The sequence below is a fragment of the Juglans regia genome, chromosome 7, assembly GCF_001411555.2.
Source record: "Juglans regia cultivar Chandler chromosome 7, Walnut 2.0, whole genome shotgun sequence".
NCBI lineage: Eukaryota > Viridiplantae > Streptophyta > Magnoliopsida > Fagales > Juglandaceae > Juglans > Juglans regia.
In genome coordinates, this window is record NC_049907.1 from 18,319,827 (window position 1) to 18,338,394 (window position 18,568).

General features: G+C 37.0%; 2 protein-coding genes across 2 annotated transcripts; both read left to right on the forward strand.

Annotated features, from left to right (window-relative positions):
- The first annotated feature begins 1,014 nt into the window (after positions 1-1,014).
- LOC109005653 (probable voltage-gated potassium channel subunit beta) lies at positions 1,015-4,686 on the forward strand. Its single transcript, XM_018984663.1, has 4 exons — positions 1,015-1,587; positions 1,903-2,046; positions 4,161-4,325; positions 4,591-4,686. Exons 1-4 carry the CDS (start codon positions 1,024-1,026, stop codon positions 4,684-4,686), a joined length of 969 nt encoding a protein of 322 aa, XP_018840208.1. The 5' UTR covers positions 1,015-1,023.
- A 1,113-nt stretch (positions 4,687-5,799) lies between these two features.
- LOC109005678 (probable voltage-gated potassium channel subunit beta) lies at positions 5,800-11,838 on the forward strand. The gene is made up of 4 exons (XM_018984710.2): positions 5,800-6,422; positions 7,259-7,402; positions 8,427-8,591; positions 11,338-11,838. The coding sequence occupies exons 1-4, from the start codon at positions 5,859-5,861 to the stop codon at positions 11,449-11,451; spliced, it is 987 nt and encodes a 328-aa protein (XP_018840255.1). The 5' UTR covers positions 5,800-5,858; the 3' UTR covers positions 11,452-11,838.
- Positions 11,839-18,568: the final 6,730 nt, after the last annotated feature.

The window sequence follows — 18,568 nt, forward strand, 5'->3', positions numbered from 1 at the left end:
GGACACAGTGACCCCTGCATGTAATTATAGAGTAAAGGATGATGTTACAGCTCCCGTTGGGGGCTCTTGTTGGAGCTGTAGCATGTATTTATATATATTTTTTTAAGTTATTTTTTATGTAGATTCTTTTAATATTTTTAAAAAATAAAATAAATTTAAAATATTATTAAAAACAATTTCTTAATAAAAAAGTAAAAAAAAAATTATTAAAAAATAATTCCTTAATCATGAAATAAAATAAAAAATTATATAAAAATATTTTTTATTTTACTTCTTGATTAAGAACATATTATTTAATAATATTATAATTTTTTTATTTTTTAAAATTATTTAAAAATTTTATATTAAAAAAATTAAAAAATACACGTAATAAAATATTCTGAAGCTCTAACATTTTCTTAGAGTAAATTGTACTTTTTTCTAAATAATTTTTAAACTCATTTAAACATTTTTAAAAAATATATAAATTTATTAAAAAATACTTTCTTAACCATCAATAAATAAAAATCAATCATTTTTCTAAGCCACGTTCCTCATTAACACAACGGATGGACGACGTGAGTAGCAGCCTAGGTAGCAGGTACCTAATTATTAGCCACCGTAATTAATATATAAAAAAGAAAAAATTTACTTGCAAGTATGTTTGTGCACCAATTCGTACATCAATATTAATATATAATATATATATTTAACGAAATGATATGAATTAAAGATAAAAATAATTTTCATGATATAGAAAATTTTCTTCTTCTCTCAAAATATTTTTTTTAAATAAAAAAAATTATCGATTCTCGATATGGTGCATAAACTCGCTTATACCTAACAAAACTCTATAAAAAATGATAAACAAACCTCCCTTCTTTCAATACTTTACATATAATATTTAAAAATAAAAAAAAAATTATACAATATCTTATAAAAATAATATCATTTTCAAAAAATACGTGAGTTTATATATATACATATGCAGCGCATGAGTGTTCAAAATGTGTCTCAGATTCTAACATAAAAAAAGGAGCGAAAATGGAGTACAAGAACTTGGGACGGTCGGGGCTAAAGGTTAGCCAGCTCTCATACGGAGCGTGGGTGAGCTTCGGCACTCAGCTCGACGTCAAGGAGGCGAAGTCGCTGCTCCAGTGTTGCCGCGACCACGGCGTCAACTTCTTCGACAACGCCGAGGCCTACGCCAGTGGCCTCGCCGAGGAGATCATGGGCCAGGCCATCCGGGAGCTCGGGTGGAAGCGATCCGACGTCGTCGTCTCCACCAAGATATTCTGGGGCGGGTCGGGACCCAACGAGAAGGGTCTCTCCAGGAAGCACGTCGTCGAGGGGACCAAGGCTTCCCTCAAGCGCCTCGAAATGGACTACGTCGATGTCATTTACTGCCACCGTCCGGACACAACCACGCCAATAGAGGAGACCGTGAGGGCAATGAACTACGTGATCGATAATGGCTGGGCCTTCTACTGGGGGACAAGCGAGTGGTCCGCCGAACAGATCACCGAGGCTTGGAGAATCGCCGAGAGGTTGGATTTGGTGGGGCCGATAGTCGAGCAGCCTGAGTATAATTTGTTGTCCCGAACAAAGGTTGAAAGCAATTTTCTTCTTTTATTTTCTGAGACGACTCAGTAGCTTCTATATATATTTGTTCCCTGGAGAGTTTGTTCCTTCAACTGCATGCCCTTTTGCTGCTCTATATTATATATAGACCATCATGAGCAAATATTGGAGCAGTTGCAGCACTACGTACATACGTAAAGCTATATACAAACCACAAACATGCATCGATCGATCACACATGCATTTATATATATCCATGCATGTATAAGGATCATATAATATATATATATATATATATATATTATATATCCTAGCTTAATTACGAAGTATTAATGGATGCAGGTTGAGTCGGAGTACCTTCCTCTGTACACCAACTACGGCCTTGGTCTTACCACATGGAGCCCACTTGCTTCTGGGGTGCTCACCGGAAAATACAACAAGAAAGTTATACCGCCCGATAGCCGGTTTGCATTGGAAAATTTCAAAGTTAAGTCTTTTTTAATTTCTCGATCGTGTAGGTACGTGGTCGTGTTTTGGTTTATTTTATGTTTTCATCAATTAATTCTATATATAAATATATATATATATATGCTATTACTTCTGATCTACTTTCAGTTTATTTTAATTAGTACTTCATTATTATTGAATGCTGATTTGAGTAATCGAATCATTTTTTGCGCTGTTTCGTGTTGACTAATTAACTTCTGACGACAAAAGAAAAACCCTATAATCTATGAATTGAATTAATTACGTACATAGTTCTCTTATAACTGAGAGTTTTAGTTACAATTATGGCAGGTTTGAGCTATAAGATGAGATACAAGATTTTTATCTAATTTTATTTCATATTTTTTAATCTTATTTTTAAACATAATTCAAATATAAAATTTTTAACTAATCATTACAGTCTTTTCAAACTAATCATTATAATTTTTTTAAATTTTTAAATAAAAAATAATTTTAATTTTTTCAAATCTCTAAACAAAAATAATATTATTAAACTATATTTTTACAATAATTTAATTTTATACTTTTTTTATTCAATATTTTATCTCTCCTTTTTCAAAATATAAAAATATTTTATTTAAACTATTTTATTATTATTCACAAAATTATCATTTTATCTCACTCATAAATATATAAATAAACAAAACATTACAAATAAATTAAAGAAACAGTGGGAGAGGAGATCTCCTCTCTGTCGCTAGCAGCTAGCTCTCCTAAACTAGGCAACAGGGGTTTTAACTGGTTGACGCGCCGAATGTTGTCAGTGAGCATTTTTTACCATAATTGAATTGATGAAATGAGCTCAATTTCAATATTTAATTAATTTACGTTTAAAATTACTGTATTAAATTCACTAAATATTAAATTTGGGAACTTTGAACTACAGTATATTTTAAATTTAAATTTATTATTCACATTCTACAATTATTATTTTATTTATTTAAATTATTATTTTTTAATTTTGAACCATAATATATTTAAGTTAAAAAGTTATAATTTAAATATCAAATTAAATTATTAATTAACATATAATTAATGTAATTATAAAATATAAATAATAAATTAAAAATAATATTATTAAAAAATAATATTATATTATTATTTTGATAAATCTAATAATTAATTTAATAAATTAAGAATAGAGAAATTTTAAATTTATAAAAAATATATATTTTTTATTAAATTTAAAAAGAAAAATATAATAATATTCATGAATTGCGTGGCACCACTCACCATCCCTAGCACCACTCACTACTATCCCATAACCAAGGCGCATGATGCATCCCGTCACGACTCACTTGTTCAATTTAGCTCTCAACTCAGTATTCATTAGGGTGTAATCAATTCGGTCCGATTTAATTTTAGATAAAATTTAAGATCGAATTGGTATGTATCGGTTTTATATATTTTAAAATCGATTACGAATCGGTTACTTTCTTAAATCGGTACTTTCGATTTTACCGGTTTCGAATCTGATCTGATTTTTTAATTTTTTTATAATGTAAATTTTACAATTTGTCATGAAAAATTTATTTATAAAAAAAAAACTATTTTATATTTTTATTAATATATTAGACTATATACTAGTATTAATATTAGACTATTTGTATAATTATAAGTTATATATTAATATTAGTTATAAACTTTTTGTGATTTAGTATTAACATTTTATGTAATAATTTATAAATTATAATAAAAAATTAATTCATGTATAAATATATATAATTATATATATTATATATAAAAATTTCACATAAAAATTTATAATTATATATAATATATAAAACTTATATATATTAATATATATATATATTAATATATATATATATATAATATTTTATATAAAACTTATATATACAATAATACCGAACCATGCCTATAAGTTCAATACGTAGAATGCAGATTCCTCCCTGTACGATATGTGAGTGTTTTTTTATTTAATAGTTATTTTAGGATTAATGATGTTTTATTTTCTGCGGTGTTCTGCTTTGGATATAATTATATTTTCTTTTTCCTTTTGGGAAAAAAGGGCAAGGCTGGGCAGAGTGTACTACTTACTAAGTTTTTTACTTTTTCATAATTTGCGCGCGCAGTATCTATCTAATCAGTCATTGGATGATGAGTTGCTGAGAAAAGTAGAAGGTCTAAAGCCAATTGCAGAAGAACTTGGAGTGCCATTATCTCAACTTGCAATTGCATGGTGTGCTTCGAATCCTAATGTCTCTTCTGTTATTACTGGAGCAACAAAGAAATTCCAAGTGAGTTCTAAACATATCTGTTATATCTGTTGTTACATGACATGTCTGTGTCTATATAAGAGAAACAATATAAGAGAATATTAATGTAAGAGATTTTTATAGTCCACGTCAAGTTATATATACATATATATATATATATATTATTTCGTGAATTTACTTTAATATAATTTTTTATAAATTTATATTTATGTTATACTCTGTGTCTAAAAATATTTTTTATTTTCGTACTTAAGCGAAATTAAAAGGAAGTTTTCTTTGTGCGTAGATTGAAGAGAACATGAAAGCTATTGACGTCATCCCACTGTTGACTCCAGCCGTGATGGAAAGGATTGAGACAGTTGTTCAAAGCAAGCCAAATTAAGCAGTTGGATTCGAATACGTGAAACAATAATTTATATATAAAAAATAATTTGGACTGGTTTAGGGCATGCAATTTTATTAATTGTACAATTTGAAAGAACGTCCGCCTAAACTTTTATATATATATATATATATATATAGTATTTTTCACACTTTGCATGTTCTAAACTCATATCTATCATCATTTACACTTTACTTAATGCTCTTCGATCTCTATTATATATGCAATCCCATGGTCCAGTCCGGGTTGGGTCGGTTATGGGTGATGCGGGTTTCTATCTCGATAAATCTAGATCGAAACGGGTAACCGGCTGGATAACCAGTCTTATGCAAGTATTCAAATCATTCGAAGATCAGTTGTAACTAATTATATATTGGCGTATATATGCTTCCTTTTAAATGATTTCTAATTTCATACGTACCTCCTCCCTCCTCTGTCTTGATTACTAGCGGCTCCATTCATATATTATATAATAAATAATAGATTAATTATTACCACATGCTCGTGTCAGTAATTTCATGTGGGAGTTCTACTTCTACCTACTTAATTAATTACAATTAAGTAGTTAATTAGGATAAATGCTGCATTACGCACCTCGTCCCCCCCCCCCCCCCCCGGGAAAAATGCATTACCTCACATCTTATAAAAATGCATTCATATTCAATAAAAAATATTCTCATATTTTATAAAAAAAATTATGAATGTAGATATAAAAATGAATAATAAATGATGCAGAATAAATTCTTAAAAAAAAAGATGATGCCATTGTACTGCTAGTTTATACTATCTTTTCTTTTAAATATTTTAGAAAAACATACAAATTTAGTAATTTTTTAAAAATATTTAAAAATAAATAAAATGTAATAACCGTCAAACACAGAAGGCAAATTAGCATTTAAAAAACAAAAATAGAAAAAAATCAGTCACACTCAGATCGACACCAGTGCTGCCGCCCGCATCTAAAGATTACTCCGATTTTCAAAACAACAAAATAGTAATTTCACTATTTTTAGCCACGCGTCGTATGTAGTTTGCACCGTAACACGGAACTTATCACCGCGTCAGATCGCTCCACCCTCTCCCTCCTCTACATATGAGGAGCACACGCAAGCACGTTTGTTCTAGCTGTCTCTCACATTCTCTGTGAACTAAAGTAAAATAGCAAAGCGAAAATGCAGTACAACAACTTGGGGAGATCGGGGCTGAAGGTGAGCCAGCTCTCGTACGGAGCGTGGGTGAGCTTCGGGAACCAGCTCGACGTCAAGGAGGCGAAGACGCTGCTCCAGTGCTGCCGCGACCACGGCGTCAACTTCTTCGATAATGCCGAGGTCTACGCCAATGGCCGCGCCGAGGAGATTATGGGCCAAGCCATTCGGGAGCTCGGGTGGAAGCGCTCCGATATCGTCGTTTCCACCAAGATCTTCTGGGGCGGTTCGGGCCCCAACGACAAGGGTCTCTCCAGGAAGCACGTCGTCGAGGGGACCAAGGCCTCCCTCAAGCGCCTCGACATGGACTATATCGATGTCGTTTATTGCCACCGCCCAGACTCATCCACGCCGATTGAGGAGACCGTGAGGGCAATGAACTACGTGATCGATAAGGGCTGGGCATTCTACTGGGGGACTAGCGAGTGGTCCGCCCAGCAGATCACAGAGGCTTGGGGGATCGCCGAGAGGTTGGATTTAGTGGGGCCGATCGTCGAGCAGCCTGAGTATAATTTATTGTCCCGTCACAAGGTCTGTCATTTTTCCCTCTTTCATTTTCTATTCGGGACTTTTCATGTTATTTTTTTGCTGAATTGTTGCTTTTCGGAGTTCGGACAGCAATATATTGGTTTTCCTTTTTGTATGAAATGCGTTGTTGTTTTCGGGGGAATAGAACCCAGATGTGATATTTTTTATTTAACTGATGCTCGGTGTTTGTGGATTTGATTTCCGGATGGGGATCGTTTAATTTATAGTAGTTCTGAGGCCGGAATTTCGTTTTATGGAGATCGTTCTGGGGCCGGAATTTCTTTTTATGGAGATTGCGTTTTTCTCCCTTCAAATTTATCATGCTAGTTTGGGTGGTAGAGCATTTTCGTAATACTCAATTATTATTTATTATTTTATTATTATTTTTATTGACTTCAGTCAATATTCTTTACTGCAATCACTGGGCTTGGTTAAAGTTTTGTCGGATCCTGTAGCTTCAATAAAGGGACAGCATTAATTCTTTACTTACCGCAGAGGAACGGCGGCTCGCCATCGTTTTAGTTCCTAGGTTTTACCCCTAAGGTGGAAAATTTTTACCCTCAAGTATTGGCCTTTTCTTGTATGGTGTTTCCTTTATCGAACAGTTTCTGCTTTAAGTCATAAGCAATGGATTATGGAGCAGTTGCAGCAATATGTACATAAAGCTACATGTACTTTTTATCAGTGAAATAGGAATTTTATTGACAAGGACTTAGGCATAGTGGAAGTACACGGGACATATATACGAGAACAACAACTAAGCATCCTAAGTTTATGCCACATGCATTTATCTATAAATAACTGAGCTTTGTTTATGATTTCATTCTGAATTGCTGCAGGTTGAGTCTGAGTACGTTCCTCTGTACGCCAACTACGGCCTGGGTCTTACCACATGGAGCCCACTTGCTTCTGGAGTGCTCACTGGAAAATACAACAAGAAAGTTGTACCCCCCGATAGCCGGTTTGCATTGGAAAATTACAAGGTAAGTTTCTTCTGGATTGTATTGTTCTGTTCTCTCTTTCATGACTTGGTTTTCTATGTTCCCAACAACATGTTTGTTCACTTCTAGCAGTATTACCACTCTGCTTTCATATCTTTTTTTACCTCATTGTTGAATGCTGATTTGGGTTGTGGATTCAGTTTCTTACCGTTTCTTGTTGGCTGACCTTCCAAAAATAAATATGATGTAATCCCCTTCATAGAATGTATATTCATGTAGCATGTGTGGTGGATCAATATTGATTTAGAGAGCTGTGCCTCTATGATATCTACGTTTATGCAAGAAACAAATGAACTTCACCATCGGCATGTATGTATAATATGTGCTGCTAATTGACCAAGAGTTGTTTTTTCGCCCTTTGGGGAGGGGGGTTATGCTGGTTTAGTTACAAATATTTTAATTTTGTGAAGCTTCCCAGCTTTTGTTCCTATACTGTACAAAGCTGCCAAGCGCAGTAGGGTGCAGGTACTTGTATGATGGGAGTCCATACAACTTTTCCCTCCGATGATTTTTACGTGTGTATAGTGAGTTTAGGTGAGTTCGAGTATAATGGGAGTCCCAAAAAAGTTAGTTATTGAATCATAAGACTTCGTTTTGATTAGGGAGGGAGGCTCCTTGATCATTAGAGAGAGGAGTTGAAAGGTATTGAAGGAGATACGTCTAGGGAAAGCAGTGGTACACTGGCTTATTAGAGTATTGGAGGAATGTCTGAGGGGTGGGATGAAGGAGATGTATGCTACGACAAGGAGATGTATTGAAGGAGATATGTCTAGGGAAAGCAGTGGTACACTGGCTTATTAGAGTATTGGAGGAATGTCTGAGGGGTGGGATGAAGGAGATGTATGCTATGACAAGGAGATGTATGCTAAAAGAAATTATGGCTTCTTTTAGGATGAGTGATATTTACTTTTCATCAGTGTTCTGCATAGTTAAACTAAAATATCACCCTTTTCTTGGGAGAAAAGAAAGAAGGGTAGAATGTAAAGCTGTTGCTTTTTCCTTGTAGAATCTGGCTAATAGGTCATTGGTTGATGACGTGCTGAAAAAAGTTGAAGGTCTGAAGCCAATTGCTGATGAACTTGGAGTTCCATTATCTCAGCTTGCAATTGCATGGTGTGCTGTGAATCCGAATGTTTCTTCTGTTATTACTGGAGCAACAAAGGAATCTCAGGTGAGATCTGAAGTGTTCACTTGTTTGAAACGTATTTATTGTTGGATGAAGTTACATTTACTTTCATATGGGTTTTGTTTGCTTTTTGTTTGGTTTGCATATTGTAATATGTAGTGTTGGCATATTTCATGAACGGCACTTTCAACCTAATTGTGATTTTTAGGGATTACACTGTCTATATAAATACATCTTATAGAGACAACTTTTATAGTCTCATAATTATTTTCTGGAGAAATTCTGTTTCTTATCAAAAATATTATTTTCTGGAGAAATAAGAACAGAATGGGCTTTTCAGAGAGAATGCTATAGTGTTTTGTTTGTGAGAAGATCAGAGAGAATTGCATCAGAATGATAAAACACCGTTATTGGAGCTCAAGGATTAGGTTCATCACCTGATCTGAAGGGTTTGTGCTTGAATCATATCAGACATACAATCCTCACCGTGTGTAATTCTTTCAATTGAGAGTGGAAGTACAAATATTGTAATTTAAAATGTTGTGAACGTGGTGATGAAGCACACCTTGGATTTGGAGCATGGTATTATCGAAAGGGAAGCAATATTCATGGACCATGGTTGTATCGAACTTTGTGCAAGGTGAATGGTACAACATTAAGATTATGGTGTGGCGGTTTACATGTTCTGTAATTTTTATAGGGAAATGATTTGTACATCTTAGGATATACAAGTCTCGCACACTCTTTTTGAAAAATATGCAAACTTGAGAGCCATATGAAGAAATCAACTTTTCATGGTGTGCACCACTTTTTTCAAAGGGAGTATAAGGGGCTTGCACACCTTATGACTGTATATAGCATTATTCATTTTTATACTTATTTTTCTTCATAGTGAATTCCATTATGACTAGATGATAAAGTACCCAAGGCATTTCCCTCATTTTGGGTTTTTCTCGTTAGCAAAAGCTTTGTATTTTGTGTGTGATTGTTTCATATATAGCTGATCATCATATTCTGTATATATTGATATATGATTGAGATGATTACCAAAGTTGTCACTTTTGTTCGCACACAATATATCCATATGTTTGATGGATGGAACAGTAAGAGTTATATCAAAAGCAACATCATAATAGTCTTAAATTGGTATAATTGGTCATTTTGACCTATTCATCACCCTCTATTAGGGCTGCAAACGGTCCGGTCCGGCGATGGACCGAAAATTTTCGGTCCATCATTTTTCCGGACCGGACCGGACCGAACACCCAAAGGGACCGGACCGGACCGGACCGATAGCTATCGGTCCGGTCTAGTCGGTCCGCCTTTTTTTTTTTTTTTTAAATAATTAATAAAAAAGTTTATTTAAAATACTAAATTAAATTAAGTGACTTATTAATGTGGATTATGTAACAAACTCAATAAAAAAATATTTTATATAGTCAATGATAATAAATTAGATGAAAATTATATTATTAATTTATATAATTACTATATAATTAACTAATTGATATTATATATTTATTAATTCATAGAATATTAACAAGTGTTAATAGCATATTTAAAATTTTATATTGTTAATAGTGATAGGTTAGATGAAGATATATATAAAATATTATTAATTTATAAAATATTAACAAGTATTAATAATATATTTAAAAATTTATATTGTTAATTGTACAATTATTATATATAAAATATATATAATTTTTTTTTTTTTTTCATTCGGTCCGGTCCGGTCCGAAAAAACCATGGACCGTGGACCGGACCGAATGTTTTCGGTCCTCTAAAATATGGACCGGACCGGATCGGTCTAAGTCTCGGTCCAGTCGGTCCTACCGGACCGTTTATCACCCCTACCCTCTATTGTATTACCCATAGATCCGAAATCAACGCTTATCATTTCAAATTTATTAAAGAAGACTGGCAAATCATGATGTTACTAAATTTGTGCTCCAAGGTGTCCAATTTGTTTTCATGCTTGATGCATGTTGCCATAGCTCTTTAATTGGGGAATGCCTTTGCTTTTATATTACTCTCACTGCATTTTGAAAAGGGCTTTGTGTGCCTTCCGTGGAAGACCTTCCACTGTGGTTTGCCTCCAAAATTTCTCTTCTCGGTTTAGGGCTCGTTTGGACACTTAGAGAATCTCAGAATTTTGTGAATGATAGTAAAATTGTTTGAGTGCGCTTTGGGAAAGGAGAGAGAAAAAAGTTGAATAAAAATATTACAAAGTTAAAAAACAATATGATTTTTAATATTATTTTTGTTTTGAAGTTTGTAAAAGTTCTATTGATTTTTTTTGTTTTGTTTTGAAATTTGTGAAAGTTGTATTGGTTTTTTATGTTTAGATAATGATTAAGTAATGATTAGATGAAAAAGTTGAAAAGTTAAAATTGAAAAGTGTTTTGTATTTGAGGGATGTTTGGAAATGAAATTATGATAAGCTTTGAGAATTTTGAGAACTTCATGTCTTATCTCTATGTCCAACCACCCCTGTAATATTTTATTTTCCACTGTACTTTTGCTGTTTATTTATGTGGTATTTTACTTTTCTTTCCTTTCATACATGGTTCCTTACAACTCTCATTTCAATCTATCGATAGATTTATGTGTTACAAAGAAGTCCCTTCCAAAGAGGTGGCACTGGGTTGCTTTAAAATATTATGTATTAAAAGCTTTACTGAAAATGCATGTATAGCTTCGGTTCTAAAAAGAAAAGTCCAGAAAGCATAAAAAAAATGTTGGACTGAGTTTTCATAGCAAATTAATGAGAGCTGTTTTCCCTCTGTAGATTCAAGAGAACATGAAAGCCATTGATGTCATCCCACTGCTGACTCCAGCCGTGATGGAAAGGATTGAGGCTGTTGTTCAAAGCAAGCCAAAGCGTCCAGATTCATATAGGTGAAACAATATAATCCAACAGCTCCTTTTTTCTGCACATTGCGTTGGTAGACTCCATCGTTCCAGATTCATCCCCCGTTGCTTAGTTTCTCATCGTCAAAAAAAAAAAAAAAAAAAAAAGAAAAAAAAAAAGGAAAAGTACTCCAGTTACTTAGTTCTTGTTTTTCTGAACAACTCTGAGATTTCATGCATACCTTGTTTTTTTTCCTCTTTCGGTTTGTTTTTAGGTGTTGGGTGCAAAATATATTTGTTGCTAAAAGCACTGTCTTGATTATTTCTTTCTACGTTTGTTTTTTTTGGATTAATGTTTTTGTCATATATAGCCACTGTGTTGATTGTTGGAGCCTGAAGGCAATAGAATTACAGATTAGTAATATGTTATTTGCAAATTTATGCCAATCGGCCTGCTGTCTGGCCCTCGCCGTCTAAGTTTCTATGCACTTGCATGCCCTCGATCGGCATGTATCACTTCGCTCCTACGGGATTTCAAGGACTCCATTTTTTTTTAATTCGTCGAAGTTGGTTTATTTTTTCTCCCTATTGCTAGTAGAAGCAAATGCCCAAGGGCTGTTGAAATAATCATGTCTTAATTTTGCCTTCCATACATTTCAGCGTCTGTCACAATGCTTGTTCACTTCCTTGATAATGCCAGCATAATAGAAGTCCCTGCTGAAATGGGTGTAGCTACAAAATTTGTTGAACCTGTTGGAAACAACTTCATCATCGCCCATCCAATTATTAATTATTCCGCTTCGACGAAGTAATTCAACATTCTTTTTTTTTTTTAAATCAATTAATAAAAAAAATTATTTAAAATATTAAATTAAAATTAAGTGACTTATTAATATAAATTATGTAACTAACTCAGTAAAAAAATATTTTATATGATCAATGATAATAAATTAGATGAAAATTACATTATTAATTTCTATAATTACTATATAATTAACTAATTGATATTATATATTAGTTAATTGATAGAATATTGTTAATAGTGATTGGTTAGATGAAAATTACATAATAAATTGTACAATTATTATATAAATAACATATATAATTTTTTTTTTTTCATTTGGTCTGGTTCGAGGTGGAAAAACTCTAAACTGTAGACTGGACCGAAACTTTTCGGTCCTATAAAACATGGACCAAGACCGACCAGTCTCAATCTTGGTCCAGTTGGTTCGGATCGACCATTTATCACCCCTACCCAAGATCGGCGTCAAGTTTTTCTTGGTCTCGGATGACTAGATGCAACAACCCACCTCCCCAGCTCCGACGTCCCCCCAGGTTGGAGTGGTCACTTTTGCAGTCGAGGAAACACCCATGGTGGTGGAGTTGTCTTCCTCCTTGCCCTCCGCCGTTCGTGAGGAGGCTGCGACGCCGAACAATGTCTCGTTAGGGACATCCACCAGAGTGGAGCCAGAGTCTCAAGGGTCCGATCACCAAATGGGGGAGCCTTTTTCTTCTCGTGGCTTAGATTCGGAGGGACTCGTCCCCGCTAGTAGGGCTCAACAAAGCCTGTTTTTTGAGGTCATTCCTCGAGAGCTTTCAGCTCTCCCAATGCTAGTTGGTGTCAGGCAGTCCTCTCGTGCAACGTGAAGGAGTACCCAAGAGACTAGCCTAGGCTTCGTGTGGGATCGGGTTGAAGCGATCGAGCACGAGGCTCAGAAGCTTAGGCCCCATTTTGCTCGAGTATCAATGATTTACGCATTTTAGCTTTTTCTCTTTGCCGTTTTTCTCTAACTCATTTCGTTCTAGGCTGCTGATCGGCTGGCGGATATGATCTTGGGCGAACGGGAAGCCCACTAGGAGCAAAACCGGGCACTCCTCTCCCTGTGCCTTCTTGCTTGTATAGAGGTCTACAAGGCGAAACAGCAGTTAACTGAGCTGTCTTTGGAGCACGATGGCCCGGTCGAAGACCAAGACACGTTGGCGAAGTCCAATCAACTTCTGTACTCAGACAACAAGAAGCTCCGCAGGGAGAAGAATGAGTTTCGCAAGAAGAAATGACCAAGAGATTTTGCAGCTTATAGGGGAGCTCGAATGCCTGGGAGTGGAGAAAGAGAAGGTAGGAGGGAAGATTCTATGGTTGGAGGATAGATTGCAGTTGGCTCATAGGAGCTTTGGCAATCTAGGAGTGCGAGGGCGTCGAATGCCAAGCAATGCACACGAGTACTCCTTTGTTACTTCTCGCTGACACGGTATGTTCATAGCTTGAGGAATTCCGCACAGCGATGCTAGAACCGAATCCACTCCATTGAGGACAATCTGGTTCGAGTGTTGGACACAATCTCTGCTTGGGACCTCACAATCTCGACCCTGCAGACTGCTGAAAAGGCTTTGGGGTCCCAAATTCTAAATGCGCCAACAATTTGAGACGAGGCCTGGGGATACGGATACAAGGCCTTGAGTGCCTAAAGGATTATCTAATGGGGAACCCCTCAGCCGACCTCCACACTCTCCAGATTTCTTCTCTTGCACTCGATCGCCGAGCCTACAAGTTCGTCAAAACTCTGGAAACAAGCAGATGCCACTACTTTCGTGATGCTCCTCCTCCGTCTTGACTTTGTTATTTTGTTTTGTTTTGCACCTTTCATTCCCGATCGGACCATTGATGTAATCGGACAATAGATATATGTATATATACTTCGTGATTTTGTTGTGATCGTGTTTCCTTTAGTCTTGTTACCTTATTCCTCTACTCTTGTTGGTTTACTCTTTTACTCTTGCCGACTTACTCTTTTACTCTTGCGTTCATTGCTCTTTGGACTTGTGTTCGACTGGCTGTGGACGAGGCAGAGCTCGGTAGGCTCGGGCCCTTAGCCAATGCATCACAGCCAGTCCAGAGATAGAGCTTGTAGCACAAACGTCGACAAGTCCAGAGACTTGTGTCCGACTAGCTGTTGGTGGGGCAGTACTTGGGAGTCTATGGTCCTTAGCCAACACATCGTGGCCAATCTAGGAGGAGGGGGCCTTTACCACGAGAAAGTCTGCCATGGTAGCTACCGTTCTTGGGGCCTTCCCCTCCAAGATGGACAAAATGATAGCTCCAATCGGCTGGATTACGTCTCCGGTGAAGCCCTTGAGAGGCATCAGGGTCGAGTGCAAGCGATTGTGAGTAATTCCCATCTGGATGAAGGCTTCCCAGAATAGGATATCAGCAGAATTACTGTTGTCGATCATGACCCTCATTGTCAAGTAGTTGGCGATCTACACGGTCACTACTAAGGCATCATCAAAGGGTGCAGAATGCCTTCCTCATCATTCTCGTTGAAGGTTATGATAGTCTCCCCCGAGTGGCTCCTGGTGCTCTGGACTGCCCTCCTAGCGGTGAACACTTCCTCGTATTTGGCACTTCTTGCGTGAGCCCTCCTTGCCTAGGAGGTGGTCCCTCCTTCGGCGTATCTTCCTGCTATTGTGCGAATTTCGCCCATTAGGTCATCTCTTCTAGCCGGGCTTCTCAGGCACGAGCTCACTCTGAGCCACCCTCCAACCCTTCTCCTTGTTGGACTTTCACTTCTTCGTGGTCGTGCCTCTCGTCACCCTGCTGGTCTAGTAGAGCTTCCAACTCCTCCATCTTCCATTTTCTGGTGACGCAAGCCCCCGTTCGGTGGCTGTCAGTTTTGTGATAGTTCAGTACTTGGAGCCAACCAATCCTTGTCGCTGCTCGCCTTGCAGGCTCGGTTCTCTTTCGGCCTCCACGACCAAGCTGGAGTGGGTGTGAGGTCCGACCCGCCCACGAGGGGGCCACTCCTCCGTGCGTTTGACCTCGCGCGTCTTCTTTTTGTTACCTTCCCGGCTCGCCTTGCTTCTCTAGCCGGCAGCTTTCTTGTCTGCCCTTTCCAACTCAAACTTCTGGGGGGCCATTAGTGCCCGAAGTATATCTTCGGTCCATGAATTCCCTCAATGATGTTGGAGTCTTCCACTCGATCTCGGTCATGAAGGGGTTAAGGGGCCAGATCCCCCCTAACAGCAGCTTGGGTGATTTTTTTCATCTTGGTCGTCTGTTGTCATGTGTTGCCTGTTGAATCGAGAGATGTACGACTTCAGACTTTCTTTCTCTCGTTGCTTCACGATCAAGAGGTAGGCTGCAGGCCGCCTCCTTTTCCGGCTTGCCATGAATTGCGTCAGAAAAAGTCGGGCCAATTCTGCTAAGTTGTCAACGGTTCTGGGTGGCAGGGATCCGAACCATGCTCATGTTGTCCCTTAGAGAGTGAGAGGGAACCCGTGTAGGGTCATGTGGGCCTTGAATGTCTCCAGATGCTCTAGGGGATCCTTCGACCCATCATAAGCGTCAATCCACGGGACTTTAAATCTTGGGGGGAGAGGGACTACAATAACTTTAATGCTATATGGCAGCTATGCACTAGTGAGCAGTTGGTCCATCATGGACGTCGTGCCTATCCGCTTGATCATCTCAGCGTATTTGTCCCCGAGCTCTCGGGGCTTGAGGCACATCCTGCCTCAATCTTCTTTGGTTGTAGCTACTTAAGGGGCTTGACGGGACTCAGAGTAGTGGTTCTGCTCGCCTCCCTCCATTTCCCTGCTGGCCCTTTGTAGGGAGACATTTTCCTAGCGGAGAGCCGTCATTTCCTCCATCAATTTTCATATCATTTCATATTGTTTGTTGGTTCTTGCTTCCATCGCTTCAGGTTGTTTTTCTTTACGATGTGAGGCTTGGGAGCACGTTGTTGCAAGCATTCGAAGGACACGCTACTATAGGAAATAAAATCCTACAGACAATGCTACTATTGATGTCGTGTTTCGCAGCCTAGGCAACTCCACGTCGTTGGGGTCGGACCTGGTTCTTGTGGAGATGAAGAATGGGAGGCTCGGGGGTCGTGGTACCTCCAATACTTAAGTTTGTTTCAGTGCAGGAGAGGAAGAGAGAGACAATCAATCAAGGAAGATGATAGTAGAAGTATTAAAGAGTGTGAACCCCTTCCCTGGCCGTGGGAGGGGGTATTTATATCTGGCTGGGTTGGCCATCGTGGTGGGGGTAATGGGTGTATAGTTCTGTATGGGGTCGGGTGTCCCTGCCCCTTACCTACCATGCTGCAAACCAGTCAGACCTAATTACGGCTGTCTCTAACACCCCAAGAGGCACATCGTGGTGTGCCAAGCCTCGAGATGCATTAAATGCGGTGTGGCTCCCCTCCCTGGCGTGGTCTCCTCTGTCCCATTAATGCGGTGTGGTCTCGATCAGACACGTCCACCTCTTTGACCAGTTTGGCCATCGGGATTCAAGGTCAAGGGATGTCCTTGATTGTCAGCTAGTAATGGTGTCAGGTTGTCCTACTTTTCATCCTCTTGTTAGTGTACTCTACTCGGTTACTTCTCTTTTTGGGCCGACTTGGCCCAGCCCAGGCTTTATCCTTGGACCCGGCCCTACTCCCTGGGCCCGGCCCTGGGGATTATTCCCCTCACAATAAGGACTTATACCAACTAGCACGGGTATGTAAGACTTTTCATTTATGTAGTGTAACTCGCAATGTAATTCGAATATACAGTAGTCGAGAGCAATTGAAGTCAAGCCAGTGAGATTTTTGTCAATAGGAATAGAGAGAGTCGGCCTCATATTCAAGAGAAATGGTACAAATCTCTGTTCCAATCACATTCTAACTTAGGCCTGTTCATCCAGGCCAGCTTTTTTCTCAGCCCAATCTGAAACTCAGATAACTGTGTTTTGATTATGGGTTTTAGCCCGGAAAAAATGGGGATCAGTACCCGCATAGAAAAACCAGGGTATACCCCGGTCTGGATACTGGGTTTTAAACCTAGTACCCAGTCTAGCAACTAAATGGATAGAAACTCAAAACAAAAATGCATATTATGTCCAATTAATAATCCATTTTATAATTTTTTTTTTACTTTCTTTTCCATATGACTTTTTATTGGTGATCAAGGAATATGTAGGTTTTAATTTAAAAAATTAAATAAATAGAGTTTGAATGCTACATACATATGAAAAAATATTCATAACATGTAGGCTTTGGGTTTTTTTTTTAGAAAAAAAAAGGGTTTTAAAGACCGATTTCAATTCAATTTCTGCCTCGATTTTGAAACTCGGGTTCCCAGGCCGGAACTTGGATGAATAGTACTACTTTAAGTAGTATTAAAAAATTTATGATGATCTCTCTCTCTCTCTCTCTCTCTCTCTATATATATATATATATAAACTATGGATCTATTACAAGAACTAAATTAGCTTAGAGGATTATGTTGAACCGTAGAGCAGATGCTTTTTTAATGAGATTAATGTAACTCCACTAGTTATAAATGTCAATTCAATAGTTGAAGTAATATCTTAAGCAAAATACATCTATCGGTTAATATCTTGCCATTTATTTTGCTTAGACAATTGGCGGGCCGGTAGTATTTTAATGTGGCTAACTAATTTTCATTTTATAGAGTGGGAATGATTTTTTATCTTTCTCTTCTAGCTATAGAAGAACAACTTAACTAAATAATATTAGGCCATTCCTTTTGTAGGGAAAAGTAGTAAAACTGACTCGAACTTTTTACTCTGCTTAAAAAATAGTGAAAATTCTACTTTTGTATTAATCTTGATTTATATTGGGATCAGTATTATTAGATTGTGTATTAATTCTTTCGGGTCATAATTTTTAAATAAATGATTTCAATCTAATAATCAATCAGAAGAATACAATGAACTAAAAAGAATTAAGGACCTCATTATGTAAGTACCATTGAATGGGTAATGCCAAAGATAATTATTGAAACTGTAAAATCTATATTTCGTTTCATTTTTAGAACTTTTCAAAATACTTCTATAGCTGAGTTCTCAAATGTTCAGCATTTAGCCTAAAAAAAGACGAATATATACTGAACCATTTGAAAGGTAGAGATAATGCCATTCCATGTTGTTAATTACCTATATTTTGGACGGAAAGAAAGCAGAAAAAAAGTTTACTAACTGCTTTAGTATTAGTATAGGAGGAGAAAAAAAAAAAAAAAATCACAAAACATGATAAGAAGAAAGGTACATAAAAAACCTATTTCGAATAGATCAGATCAGGATGGTCAAATCAGGCAGCCGGCCACCTCGGTAAGTCTATATTATAAAAGTCATGCAATATTCATATAAGGGAGAATTCTAC